The 15,517-nt window shown below is 38.0% G+C and overlaps 1 protein-coding gene across 11 annotated transcripts in view; it reads right to left on the bottom strand.

Annotated features, from left to right (window-relative positions):
- The window catches only part of ERC1 (ELKS/RAB6-interacting/CAST family member 1), a 309,566-nt gene that overhangs the window by 103,080 nt on the left and 190,969 nt on the right, over positions 1-15,517 (bottom strand). For all 11 annotated transcript variants that reach the window (XM_087766222.1, XM_087766224.1, XM_087766223.1 and 8 more), the window contains one exon: positions 1,244-1,404. In XM_087766222.1, the coding sequence (XP_087622348.1) occupies positions 1,244-1,404 (161 nt within the window). The remainder of the gene's footprint in view (positions 1-1,243; positions 1,405-15,517) is intronic.

The following is a 15,517-nucleotide window of genomic DNA, read 5'->3' as shown; positions in this document are numbered from 1 at the left end:
GTATATTTTAATGAGAAGGTTTGGCAGAGTAGTTTGGCAGAAGGGAGTACTGCCAAGTGATTGGATATGGGATATATCTCCAGTTGCTTTGGATTCCCACATCACCTTAAGAGCTATTCTTCCCATCCCCCAATACACCATCTCTCAAGGCAGTCAAATTTATAGCTCAATAAAATCTTTTATTAAAAATAAAAAGTGTGGCTTTTAAGTACTGCAGTCTTCCAACATCCTTATGCCAGGTCTAGATCAGACTGTTGTAGCTGAATATGAAGCTGGGGAGGCTTGGCCCACTTTATACAGCACTCCTAAGTTAGAGTTTCAAGATCTAAGCCACCTCTCTTTCCATTTTGTAACAGCTGTTTTTCTATCCTTTCATTAAAAAAAAAGAAAAGGAGAGAGGCTAGCGTAGAAAAGTTAAATAAATAAATAATGGCTCACAAAACCACAGTGGAGGAACCACTGCTGGTCCTGCCAATAAAAATGTTCCTTCTCTTCAGGGCTGGCTAAACAACTGAAAGTGTTTCTAATGAACTGCTGGCAGCACTATCCATCACTGCACTAAATGGATTCATGTCTCCCTGAACTAAGGATAACTATTTATCTATAATGCACGGTCAGAAATTAGGAAGTATTTAAGCCTTAGAAGACTAATTCCTCACTTCTCCCCACCTCCTCAAAGCTTGGTTTTATTCAGGCCTCCTTACATAAAGATGACAAGAGAAGTCTGACTGAGAGAGAATTTCAAACTCTGTTCCAGTGCTAATGCATCATCTGCATGAGTTTGAAAAATACTTTAGCAGACCAGACATCTGCAGTCTGATTTTAGCATTACAACTACCTGATATTATGTTTATCTCTTCCCTCTTTCCTTTTTGTCATTTGCTACACTGACTTGTGTCTTACCTTAAAGTAGATCATAGGCTACCCAATGCAAGATGGCACATTCATACAAAATAATTGAGTCCCAATAACTGTTTAGGATCTTTGACGATGCTATTGTGCAAATGATAGTAGTCTACTGCAAATGATCAGAAGGAAGAAATGTTTTTGAGCTCCAAAGAAAGTGTGAAAGTAATGTAGGTAGACCCTGGTCAGAAGTAACTTCTGAAGGATTGACTGATTACATAGATAGCTGCTATCTATAAAGACATATTCACACAGTGGTTGTCTTTAGAACACCAGGGATCAGAGAATTCAGAGATATCAATAAATCATGCCTACAAATAATAAAAGAAACACTTACTTCATCTCCAGGACTTCCTCCAAATGTTTCCTTCTTTCAGCTCGTAGGTTGGTCAAATGGGTTTCCTTCTCAGCCAAAGACTGTTGTGTAGAGGACAATTTTGCTTTCATTGACTCCAGCTCCTGCTTAACCTTCTCCATGGCCATCATCAGCTCTTCTACCTAAAACATTTTAGGGAAGACAGGAGGAGAGAAAAATAGTGTAATGTGATCAGCTGGAACTTACTAAATGTCGTAACTAAATTGGAGCACAAAGGGTACCAGTGCATGTACACTGCATAACACTTCTGTAGACTGGAATCATCATCTAGTGCTGTGGATAGTATGTCTACACTTGATCAAAGCAACATTACAGTCTGTGAATTCACATAGTCTGGTCACTGGAATGTTACCATTACAATACCAAATTACAAATACTCTTCGGTATTTCTATTTTAGGAAAATTACCACAAGGATAAAAGGATAGCCTATGCATATTAAAATTAGCCCACAAAAATGCCAGGTATTAAATGGAATACATCGATAATATACCAAAAGTATAAAAAACTTTCTCTATAAATGATGCCGAAAGAAAAACTACATATCCACTTTAAGAACGAAGGTAATGTTTCCTAAACAGGAAGAGGACTGGGTTCCCATGAAGATGTAAGTAAGACTACTTCCCTCAAAATATCTGTTGAACAATGTTTATAGGCACGTTTCATGATTTAGCAACATAAAAGACATTCAAAGAGTTGCCAATGGCAGACAAGGTGTAGCAGAACAATGCTCGTATCTTCGGCAAATGGGAAAGGTTCAGAATTAACATGATTGTAAATTCTAGCACAGATACTACACAAATGAACATAGTCATATTTTATTTTGCACTTGGAGCAGGTTCTGTCTCAGCTAGAATTTATCACTAATTAACATGCAAAACCACAATAAATGCTCATGTATAGCTACATGTATCACAGAAAACCCTCTGGGTATTCTTTAAATAATTTCATAATAATGCTCAATAGCACTCATTACTTTCACCGACTTCTTCCACATAGATTTTCTATCACAACTAAGTGTTCATAAACAATTTTATAATGTGCTTCAAATGGGAGAAACTCAGGTGCTACTGTTGCACATAACCAAGCATTTGTATGAATTTAGTATGACAATACAGCACTGCATTGCATCTATATCCCTGCATAACAATCAATTTGTGCTCCATCCTGGAAGTGAATTACTGAAATACATTAAGCTCAATTTCTACATACATGTTTTCACAAAGAGAGTTGGGCACATCACTCGCTATACAGGTGCTGGAGGATGGAAGGTATGCAACATACCACCCCTTCCTTTAATAAATCCTGTACTCCCAAAGGCAGAGCTAATGACTGAGGACAAACGCGGATAATGATTGGTTTTCATCCTCAATCAGTGATAGAAAAAGAAACATTGCAATTCAGAATTAGCAGATTCATAAAAATCTAGCATAGACATTGTGCAGTGCTTACTGCAGAAAGCCTCTCTACTTCCACCCAAATGCAGCTGACAACAAGCATTCTTCTTATGTCCAGCAAATTAAGAAAAATTTAAAATATGCAATTATCAAAAACTATTCAAAATGTACAACCAATAATTCATCCAGTAACCAACAGACTGAAGGAGAATTTCAGTGATCCATAGTCCAAACTGGCTAGCACGCATATAATAACCAAACTTTTCCTGTCTTGTTGGTGTTTAGTGTGCAAAACAAGATCAGAAACTCTGCCAATTTTTAGAACAAAGAGAAAACTCCATAAAACAAAACAGAGAAATATATCAGAAAAGAATGCAAAGAAAAGCTACAAAAACAATGAATAGCAAAAATACTACCAGGATGGAAACTGATACCTAGAAAAACAGCAACGTGCTGGGGATGTGAAGGTGTACTAGCATATCAGCTTCTGCTTCCTTTGGGTGGATCAGAATTACCTACACAAACACTTTCAAAAAAAACCACAAAGGAAAGAGGCACAGCAACTACAAAACCCTCTGCTTGCAACAGAAAACAACCTCAAAGAAACAAGCCCCTAGCCAACTGCAACAATCAAAACGGCTTGTGTCAATCTGTCAGTTGCCAAGATAAAACAATCTTTGAAGCAACATCTTTTCCATAATCAGGTTTGAAAGATTTCTGACATCCTTCATTCCATCCCCAGTCATCAAAATTTGCCATGCTAACACTGAAGGGCTGGTTTGCTTCATGCAGAGCTGTAGCATAACAGCTCCATGCTGTTAAGACGACACAGCGAGGCTAGAGGCCGATATCTAGGCCAAGGCTCCTAGTGCTAGGTGGTAAGATCTAACTCTGCAGGAGTACTTTGCAGTAGTGGTTATTGCAGGTACTTAATCTTTTTCTCATTGCTCCATTTGGCAATCCTTCTAATTCTAAGGTTATATTCTATATTTTTGCAGGTTAACAGAAAATTGATCTAATCATGTATTAGGAATGGCTAGAATGCAAGTGGCTTTTAAACTGTGCCAACAACTTACTTCACGGAACTGCCATTACCTTCCATCGTCTCCAGCAAGTACCATTTGTCACGCAATTCACTAAAGACAAAGTTCACGAAAACAGTGATGACTGCATTCACAATAAAAACTTCATTGTTCAGATTCATCAAGTTACAGATATTCCATGGGAGCATTTCAATTAAACTTCTACAAAACAAAACATTTTATTTGGCAGCTTATGAATCTTAGTGCAGACCTGTCTGTATATGTCCCAGTAAGCAGTCCTCTGAGAAATGATACAGGAATATTCACGGGAAGCAAACTGCTTGCAAAGCACATCTAATGTAGTCTATACAAAAAACTTCAAATCTACCCCTGATTTTTTTTCCCTGAGAGCAGCTAATTATATAATAAAGAAGAAATATTTGCCAAGAGCCAGAGTTCTTGGCGCGTTGAGACATTTTCAGAGACGTGCTGTTGACATTTTCAATTTAACTGTAGGTAAGCTTGTGCCCTGTCAGTTACAACTAGAAAGTTTCCACTTCAGAAGGTGTTAAGAGTGTGCTCTTGCTCCTCTTTTCCCTCTGCTCAAATGATAGCATATAAAGCAGAGTATATCTTTGACTATCTATGACTTGCCCGTGATTCAATTTTCTGTAGACAGGCGTGAAAGGTCTTAATGTATTCTGAGCAGGGTGAATCTGCAGAGAACTTAAATGTAGACTATTTTTTCATTGCTTTTAGGCCCTAAGTGACCTGGCCAGGTGACAGCTTATCTTTAAGGAAGAACATGAAGCTGAATGAAGTTTCCATTAGAGAAGAGAGTTCCTAAGAGACTGAACAAACATTGTGAAAGAGGGCAAACTACGTAAATTAGATCAGTATGGGATTCAAAGTAACAGAAAAGGGAAACATCAACATAGGACAAATTTTTTGCATAGTATTACATGTCGTTAGAAAGCATGAAAGCAAGGTGGAGAGAAAAGGCAGTTCAAAAGGAGAAGTTTATCTACCATGTCAACTGCAGCCTGTAAAGAAATAGAAGAAATGATGCAATTAAAAAAAAAATAATCAAACCCTTTTCAGGAGACTATCTATCATATTAACCTCCCTGCTCCGACAAACTCTAATTTCAGGTTCATCTGATGCAACTGTCAATCAGAACACAGGCTGTTGCATAGACATATAGTTACCACATTATCTCCAAGTATGTGGTGTTTCCTGGTAAGCTTTTCTGGCCACAGGGTAAGCTCTTCTCTTCTGAAGAGCTTGACCAAGTTCACCAAAAGTCAGTAAAAAGACAGTAAAGTTGAGAAAGGGACTGGATATGCAAAATATCATTGAGGCTGGGGATCCTACCAACATCCATACTAGCTCCTGGAAAGATTACTAATGATTAGGATAGGCAAACTCAAATTTCCCCGTTATGTGAGGAGAACTAATGCACTACTGAACATTTCTGAGACACAGTTGGTGTTTTAGGCCAGGAAGAAGGCTACATCAACAGATGTGGTCGGTGTTGGCTGCCTCTTAAAATCAGGGCCCAAAGACTCCAATACCAAAGGTCAATCCAGACAGACAGGCTAACTAAAGCAGCGTCAGGATCCCCAAACGCTTAAGTGTCTTTAAATTGCAATGTAGAGGCAGCTACTTTTTTCTTTCCATTGTGAACTTTGTCTTCAGTGATGAAGGATCACCTGAAGAGCACTTTTCTACTGCACAGAAAATTGATAAAGGCCTCCATAGCCCTCTCAGGAAGATAGCTCTGGAACTTAATTTTCTGCTTACACCTTGTCAGAGAAGCAGAGCAGTTTTGGGCCATCATCCAAGCAACAAATGCATCATGAATGCTAGTAACATAATGTAATTCGCTACAGTGGTACTGTGCAAATATGAAGAGGCAATGGACAAAGTCATCAATATGGCAAAGAAAGGAGCAAAATTCTATGCACTTGAAAAACATCTGCAGTGGCAGAGGATCTATTCTGAAACGGTGACCCATGCAATCCACTTTTATATGCTATGTGCATACCAAGAGAGAGGAAAAAGCTAAAGAACACCCTCCACAGACACTGCAAAGGAAAATTTTCCAGCCTTAAGGGACAGGGCATGAATGCATCCATAGTTGAACTGTGTATGACTGCCTTAAATAATATTTATTAAGGACAGCAAATCACTGGTACACTTTATAAAAAAAGTTTTATGTTAATGTTAGATAAGGCTCTCCCTGTCTGTATATTAACAATTCTCTCTTTGCAGAAGAGACTGTATTTCTCTCTGTTATTAATTTTTTCATAGAATCAAGGAATGGTTTAGGTTGGAAGGGACCTTTAAAGATTGTCTAGTCCAACCCCCCTGCCATGGGCAGGGACACCTTCCACTAGATCAGGGTTGTTCAAATCCCTGTCCAACCTGACCTTGAAGACTTCCAATGATGGGGTATCCACAACTTCTCTGGGCAACATGTTCCAGTGTCTTGCCACTCTCATTGTAAAAAAATTCTTCCTTATGTGCACTTTAAACCTAACCTCTTTCAGTTTAAAAACACTACCCCTTATCCTGTCACTGCAGACCTTGGTAAAAAGTCTCTCTCCGTTGTTCTTATAAGCCTCCTTTATACACTGAAAGGCCACAATAAGGTCTCCCCAGAGCCTTCGCTTCTCCAGACTGAACAACCCCAACTCTCTCAGCCTTTGTTCATAGGAGAGGTGTTGCACCCCTCTGATCACTTTTGTGGCCTCCTCTGGACCCACTCCAACAGGTCCATGTCTTTCCTGTGCTGAGGGCTCCACAGCTGGACGCAGTACTCCAGGTAGGGTCTCACCAGAGCAGAGCAGAGGGGCAGAATCACCTCCCTCGACCTGCTGGCAATGCTTCTTTTGATGAAGCCCAGGATACGGTTGGCCGCCTGGGATGCAAGCACACATTGTCAGCTCATGTCCAGTTCTGCATCTATCAGTACCCCCCAAGTTCTTCTCTGCAGGGCTGCTCTCAATCCCTTCATCCCCCTGTCTGTATTGATATTGGGGATTGCCCTGACCCAGGTGCAGGACCTTACACTTGGCCTTGTTGAACCTCATGAGGTTTTTTCACTGATTCAGATGAAGTTTCAACCATCCAGATGGTCCAAGATACCTGTTGATCTTGTTATTTTTCCTTCCTCATTCTTTTTTTTTTTTCTTTTGATCAATCAAAAAAGACTGCATATCAGTCCATAATTAAAAGTCTCAAAGGGCATGACAAAGGGACTTGACTATTATTCTAAGAGCCCTACACCTACACCAGAGATACAGCACTTTACGTGCAGTGATAAACGGGAAACTTACAGTTTAATGTTTAATTACATGCCTGAAAACGCATCCAGTTTTATGTTTCTGATTGAAGGAAAGAAATTATATTTCTTTCAGTGTACATACAGACACAGTGGGCTATGGAATAGCTGTTTATATTGATTATTGTGTCTCAAAAGTTCCAGGCAGAATACAAAATGATGAAATTTTAGAGAATACAGATATTAATACCAACACAAACAATTCTTTTTCCATGAGCATTGTATAAATCAATCACTAGAGATCTTATTTTCAAAACCACCTCAGCAGGCTAACTTGTATATTTAAAATTATTGGCTTTCTGAATATAGACCTTTCTTGTATAAACAAGAAATTAGCATTACAAGCAAAATGTACTAGAAATCTGTACTTTTGCCCAAAATTAATTAGGCCAGCAAAACAAAAAGTCTTGCAATTACAAGTCAATACTGAGAACAGTACAAGGACTGAAAAAAATAATTAACATTTCTCAAAGTATCACTCACTCTCTCAGAGGACAGTCTCCTACTTTTCTACAGCTCTTGAGTTTTTAAACTGTTTTTCATTTCACTGTGTACATTACCGAAATGATAAAGGGACTGCAAATTTCTGCATTATCTTTTAGTTAGTTGAACTGATTAGACTGCAGGACAGAGAGAAGGGAAAGAAATAGACATGAAAAGAAAGACAAAGACAAGAGTTCTGGCTCCATGCAAACTTGTTTGGATCCCAGAAAAATTTCCCAGAACAGATGTTAAGACATGGAAAAAGCACAGGCCAGACTTGGGACTTAAGTATGTAATTTAACTGCCTCAAGTAACATATTACAGGGAGAAAGCATTGAGTCTGACATAACTTGGATTGCCAGCAGGACCAGATGGTTTGCTTAAATCACAAGCTAATAAACCTTTACACAAAATAAGAGGGAAATGAATTATGGTTTCATCATAGCCCCATTTTCGTTAAAGCAGTAGGGTGGCTTTAGGTACTCTTAAAGACTATATCCAAGACACTTAACTAAATTCTTGGCTATTCTGAATTAAGGCAACAACTTTCAAATTCTTGCAGATATTGGGAAAGCTGTTAGGCATACCTTTTTGAGAGCTAAAAATATCTGATGAAAATGAGAGAAATAAGTAAGCAGTAACAAGAAAAATCTTCCCCCCTCCTCTGATAAAATTAAAATGTAATTTCTGGTTCAGCCCTCAACTAGGAGAACAGCTGAAAGCTCTACCACACTGTCAGCAGAAGGGTATAAAGCAGAATGGCTCTGCCCCACCACACAAGGCTGGAGCTCTGGCTCCAATTCAAGGCCCTCTTATTCACCGCCAGTGCACGAGTATGCATACGCCTGTAGGTGGACAGAGGAATGTGCCATGGCTACTGGCTTCTCTACTATGACAATGTGAGCACTACCAATCCTTTTGAAGCAGATACGGAACGGGTTAGGATCCTTTACCTCCATTTTTATTCTGTGATTGTAGGCACTGTAAAGATACCCTAAGTTGAACAGATGTTCACCTAAAGAGAGCGTTCTTCCCTATGCTATACATATCGCCCTATATAACTGCTTCATTTGTTCTGTGTGCTCACTGTTAATGAACATTGCCATAAGATCCTATGCAGACAAGTGAAAAACTTCCTTCTTTTTTTCTTCACTAGTAGAAATTCCTTAGTTGAAGATCCTATCTAAAGACACTCAGAAATAAACACAGCAGAACATTGTGCAACAATTAAGATGTTTCTATACATCACATTTACCTCCATCTCAAAGAGGATGCCAGATATACAGCACCCCTTTTGCCAAGGTCCACTGTGTATAGTATTAGAGGACGGTGGCAGACTGCACACGGAGAAGAGGAGTTCTGTTTTGCTCACAATAAAGAGGGGAGTTTGCGTCAAAGCTGTGAAAATGGCTGGTGGATTATCAGTTCTCCAGAGAAAAGGCAGGATCTTCTGATCATCTGTAATGTATAGCAGTAATTTTAGGGATGAACTTTGTGTTTCTTTACATTAGTGTGCAAGTTTCTAAGTCTTTGTGCCTTTGATTTTTAGGTTGTTAGGATTTTGTACATTCAGCATCCCTGATAAAATACAGTGCTTTGGTGGCTTAACAGAACTGGTGCCACTGTCCCATTCTTACATTATTAACTGGGAAAAAGGAGAGGAGAAAGATAAAGAGAGAGAACAAAAGACTATGGGCTGAAAAGCTGCAGAATACTGTAGTTGAATGCAAATTTTCTTATCACTGTGAAAGTGAGATACTTAGCTGATGTCTCTTGTTTCCATGTGTTGGTCTCTCAACAAAAACTTTCATTATTAAAAAAGCATCTGATAGCAAACAGGAGTTAATGCTCTGTGTTGCTCCTTCCTGTCTCCACCGATGGCTCTAGGCAATGAAGAGCACTAATATTAGACTGACCAGATGATATCTGACGTTACAATGTTATTCCTGCAGAACCCACAGAAATACAGGAGTCTTTGTCAAGGAGTACATTACTTCAGTATCAATCAAGAGTGCTTTTTGCTCATACTCTGAGAGCACTGAGCTCTTGTATGAAGGAGGAGGTATCAAAATTCACAGATGTTTGGAAAAGAGGAAACTCCTGAGCTGCCAGACTTTAGGACTGAATAAGTCACAGGTGTGTCCTGTTAGGATGTTTGGAGGTAGCTTTGACAGTTGTATCTCCTAAATGAGGGCCATAAGCCATATAAATAAGCAACAGCCTACTGCTGGGACAAGAGCTCTTGAAAAGGAAGCAATAATTGTCTCTGCTTAACATATACGAAATATTTGAGTCAGGCCTGGAAAAAGTAAGTGAAAAACTGAATTCTGATTTCTATTGAGGACAGAAACCTGTTGTAGTCTCTGATATCTGAAAACTATAATAAGCTACAATTTTATTTCTGCATTTCCCTGAACTGGAACCATTATCCAATGAAGTATTCTCATTATGCTTTTTAAACCTTGCAACCAGACCAAAGGAAGCCGTCCTGTTTTATTTTACGTGGCTCTACAGTCTTAGGAAACTCTCTTGTGTTTATCTTCTGTGACTAGCAATGAATCTCTCCAGCTCCTTGGGAACACAGCAGCAATCACTACTTCAAGGGATAACAAACAATTCAAGGGATAACAATCTTGCAAAAACCCTGGAATCTGATCACCATTTAAAAATCTCTACAGAAGCAGAGAGACTAGAATTCAGCACACTCTGCACAGTTTTGCACACACTTATGTAGCACAATTTGTTACATCCAAACAAAATCTCTAAAACTGTGGTTAATTCATGATACTCCAGCCACAACACTGAACACGGACATCTTCAAAATAACTTAACCTTTCTGAGGGTACATCTACTCTGTGATTGCTGCTAAGGTAGCAGTAGCAATTGGGCCAAAGGAAGCCTTTAAGCTCAGACTAATTGCCCAAGGATTTCAGCAGTTTTTCACAAGCTTTCTGTAGATCATGCTGACTTCCATTTTGCTGCATTTTTAGACAGTTTCAGGTTAACTAGGATATGTCACCATGGCAGACAGTTTAGACATAACTGAATAATATTCAAAGTAAATATTTAATGCTGTGCTACATAGCATAGCATAGATTGCCACTTTATATAGCATTGACTGATTCTCCAAAGAGAAAAATTCTGGGATGATGTATTAACTCACTACAAGTAGTGAAAACATGCTATGCTAATTCCACATACAACTTTACCACTCTTTTCTCAAAAGACCTTAAGGATCGTGAACATAAATACATGAAAGCACAGATATTATGTGAAAGCACATGCATTGCAACGTGAAGGTTGAAAATGTGGCTAACTGAAGTAGTCGTCTTTTTGGCAAGCTCAGGAAAGTTTCTACCTCTACTAACTTGTGGAAGCAAATCTTTAGCATTGTAGTCAACAGAAAGCAAATAGCAGAACCTAGCCATCATACCTAAAATGTAATCCCACCTTACTGAGCCAACTGAACTCAGGCTGAAATTCAGTGAAGGGTTTGAACGAATCTGATGAAGAGCACTCCAGCAAAGTCTGGAAGCTTTTGTGTGAGTAGGAAACGTTTCAAAAAGAAGAGGCATCCTCAATTTAATGAGCTTCAAGTCTGTCACTCTTCTGTGTTTTTCTATATAGGAGAATGGTCTGGAAAGGAATACTATTTCTTTTCTTGCACTTCATGGATTTTGGGGAAAAATTGATTATGTCAGAAAGACAGCATATATTTTTAAATTTATGAATCTAACGTAGAAGTCTAAAGAACTTTTCTAATGTTCTAATCTACATACTATTGTATCACACTTGCATCTAAGATCACAGTTAAAGAATGCAACTGGATAATGGAAAAGAAATTCCAAATGAAAAAAGCACAAGACTAGCTTTAAACAAATATTAACACAAGTATTTGCTTGGGTCCTCACAATTCCAAGCAAGCACTAATGTAAGCAAATCTGCATGACCTTCTCCTTCAAATCAGACTTGAAGGCAATTCAAGACTTTGGTTTTCTCTTGAGCCACAGCAAATAAAATACTATCTAGGGGTAGGTACTTGAGAAAATAATATAACAGGTAGAGAGATGCCAAGATAGAGCTTTGTCTAGAATACTTGACTATAATAAAAAGACATAATGTGAAATGAATATTTATCTGTTAAATAATAAAAGGGATAAAACTCCAGACCAAATTATCTTAAAAATCAGCATTCGCACCAAATTTCTACAACAGTTTCCATGAGTATTTCTCCTTTCATTAAATGAAAAGGTGACTTATATGGAGAAATGCTCAACGTATATTTGGAACAGAGGTTAATTATACTTTCAGTGTCCCCACTTCTCAAAGTCATCAAATTTTGCCCACGTCACAACCTTAAACGAGTGCAACAAATTAAACAAAACCAAAAGGCTTAGAAGTTTTTTCCCCTATAATGTTAAAAAAAGATCTCTGTCCCAAAGTCTTTGGGCATGATTTTCTATTCATCGTTTTTTTTTTTCCTATTCATTCTTCTCTACTGGACGCAAAAAAAAAAATAAAAAATCCCCGAAGCCCCCAACTAGGCACAGTTGAACACACCTAAGACAGCAAAGAATAAAAATTCCACTCTGTTACACATCTTAAAAGGTACGTTACTGAATACAGAAGGAATTACATACTGAATCACCCTTCCCATGTAAGGAGTGTGACTCAGTACAAATCTGGGTATTTTTAAAGGAAGATACTATGTAATCCATTTAAATACCTGGGGAGAAGTAGTAACTTCAGGGAGAAGCAATGCTTCTAAAATAGACTGCAAACATATTCATTGACAAAGACACAGTGCAAAGTCAACTTTATCTAGCCAAAATATTTTCTCTAACCAAAGGAAAATAATCAGATAAAAGAATGAAAAAAAAAAAATCTCTCTTGAAAAACAATGGCAAGACTATGCTTCAGGCTGACAACTGAGTTAAAAAGCCTTAAAACAATTTGTATCAGTAAAAGAAATTAAAATATAAGTTTTTAGCATAGATTTTTTACTTAATATGAATTAAATACACAAATGACTTCGTACATGTATGTATATACATACACTCAAAAACCAAAATGAGTTTGGCAGACTTTAATAGAAAGGAGCTTTGCAGAAAATATTCAAGAGAAGTTCAGCCAAAGAGAATGTAAACTGCTTAGAAAAATCACTGGGAAGCAATGAGGCTCCAGCACCTTCACCCCCAAACCATACCTTTGATTGCTGCCGTGATCTCCAGTCACCTGGTTTATCAAACTTCTCATTAGGAGATACAGAAGAAGAGACAAAAACATTCATTAAAAGCAAACTGTTCAGCATCTGTTACAGAGTAGTCAGAATTCTGACGTTTCTATGGTGCTCAGAAAGCACCTATAGGTAAGTGGTTCATGAGAAATTCCACTTTATATTTTCCATTTACAGGGACCTGCAGGAAGTAACTTAATGTGTCAGAATTTGTGCTATGAAATAATCCCAACATTCAACATATTTTAGAAAACATTTTAGATCTATTTCAGTAACAGAACGCTCAGCCAAAAAGTTGTGTGTTTTAATTTATTTTGCATTTTTAGACGATACTTGATAGGATAGGGTCCAATATATAATAATTATGTTGTAAATGTAGTTTCTATTCTTACAAGAAAAGGTAGTCTAAGTAATATATGCTAGAAGGTTAAAACAGGACCAGAATGGTGGTCTGATGGAAGTGCAAATGAGAGGTAACATTCAAAACTTGGCTAGAATTTCTGTACAGTAACTTAGAGATAAGAGAGAAAAGGCTCTTGGAGGCTGTACTCTACATGCAAACCTCTGCAGGCCTTGTACTTACAAAAGGGAATCCTGGTGAACAGGAGATGGGGAAAAAGGAGAGAACCGTGAAGGAGGTTCTAGTTGAGTTATTAATCAATTTCATATTTATCTTCCCTTAATAAACAGATAGGAATTTTGAAATAGGCATATGTGATAGAGAATTTCAGGAGTCTTGCTATCAACATATTTTACATGTAATATGTGCCTGAAAGAATATTAAATCCTGCTGAAATAACTTACAGAGATAGTGGAAGAAAGGAATTAGCATAAGACGATACATTTAAACAACACATTGCTATTACAATATTCAGTATTGTATTTTTTCTCAAAAGGCAAAGCAGAGAAACCTGCCCCGTGTAAGATAAAAGATACAGTGTATGAACATAGACATAGCAATTTTTAGACCTACATACTTAACCTCATTTAAAATTTCCCACTGAGAACCGTAACTTCAAAAAAGTTGATGGAAGGTATCAAGATCAAACTGCCAACTCAGAAATTTCAGTTTAAGTAACTACTTAAAGAAGGAAGGAAAGAACAGGTAATGGCCAGTATTTCACATGTTTATTTGCCATAACATTTTAGGGTAAGGAGTTAGATGTTAGTTGAAACTATATAGAGAGAGTGCATTTAAGCAGGAGTTGATATTCATGAGAGAACAGAGCTGCACTACTATCAGCAGAAATACTATTTCTACTACTACTGAATTCTAAAACCTACTGCTTTTCGAATTTGAAGGACGTAAGATAGAGAAACATATGTTGTGGTCAGGCAGTGCACCATCACACTGATAGAAATAGCAGCCTATTATAAAGGCCACAATAACAGCTTCTGGTAAAAATATTTTTAGTAATAATACTAAGCAATTCCTGCCTCCGCTTCTGAGTCCTGCCCCCACAATTTAATGCTTCCTCAGATGTGCCTCAAGTTCTGCGTGGGGATCCATGAACCAGGTCAGCAAATTTGTTCACATGAAAAAATTTCTTCAAAAAAATAAGATAGCTCTTATAATGAATTAGGTCACTGCTCCATTTCACAGCATGGCCCCAGAAAGACCCAGGCTGGGAAAACTGAAGGGATGTGCAGTGAAGTAAGGGGATCAAAGTGAGCGAAGAGAGGGAGGGCATAAGCATCTTAGGTCAGCGCACATTTGTGAACTATGCCCTCCAATAATCAAGGCTCAAAATGCAAGTAATTCTTAGATTGTGCTCCTCGAGCCAAGGACTTGACACTGCTTATTATTGAATGACACTGAATCACAGAATCAGAACCTCTGATTCACTTTGTTCCACAGAAAGGGCCTTATTCTTTCATGAAGATCAAAACACGTTTCCAGCATTGTTCTGGGAATGCTGCTGATTATGACTAAGTTGATATATAAGATAACCTCCTGCCTCCTGCTGCAGCAGAAGGGATGGTAAGATGCACTAGAACAGTGAAAGAAAGTTTGTGAGCAAGACAGCGCCTTTTGTCAGAGATCTCCAGAGGTTTTTCCTAGGGAAGTAAAACTACCACCGTATTTTTGAGCAGGGAAAAACTTATATTTAATTCTTTTTTTTTTTTTCCTGAGGAACATAACGATACCTTTACTAAAGTAAACTCAGAATTGATTGATTCAGAAAAAGTGCCTGGATCTACATTTGATTTTGCCATCTCTAATATAAAAAACTTTATAATAGAAGTGCTTATCTGAGAAATCCTACCTTCAGCCTTATGGAGAGTACTTAAAAAGAAGTCTCCATACATCTTCTGACCTTCGACCTAGAGGGCTGATCCCCTAGAGGGATCAGTCAGAGTTGTACCCCACAGTGTAATATTTACATACAGGATTCAGCAGGTGCACCAACAAAACCAGGTGAATATGTTAGAAAGAAAGAACTTGAAGAACTTTGAAGTCTTTTTATCTATGTAAGACTCCCTCATCTGCTTTCTGTATAGCAGCGTTTCTGTTATACAGAACAATAAGGTTAATAAAACTCTGTCCAATCCAGTGGGTGTACTGTGCCCAGCAGGAAATGCTTGATTTTATTTTTGTGACAGATGAGTGAAAGAACAGGTCTAAGATCCTGAAATAAACAGAAAGCTTTAGTCAGCTGGCGACATCTTGCCTTATATAGGTTGTGTATTAACACAGTTAACCCACTGCCTCAGTTAATACACGCTGCCAGGATATTTTCGAACACTGGATT

This window comes from Nipponia nippon, unplaced genomic scaffold (assembly GCF_047370975.1).
Source record: "Nipponia nippon isolate SJK-2023a ecotype South Korea unplaced genomic scaffold, ASM4737097v1 scaffold_3, whole genome shotgun sequence".
NCBI lineage: Eukaryota > Metazoa > Chordata > Aves > Pelecaniformes > Threskiornithidae > Nipponia > Nipponia nippon.
The sequence above is the reverse complement of the archived record's forward strand: the minus strand, read 5'-3'. Positions and strand labels throughout refer to the sequence as shown.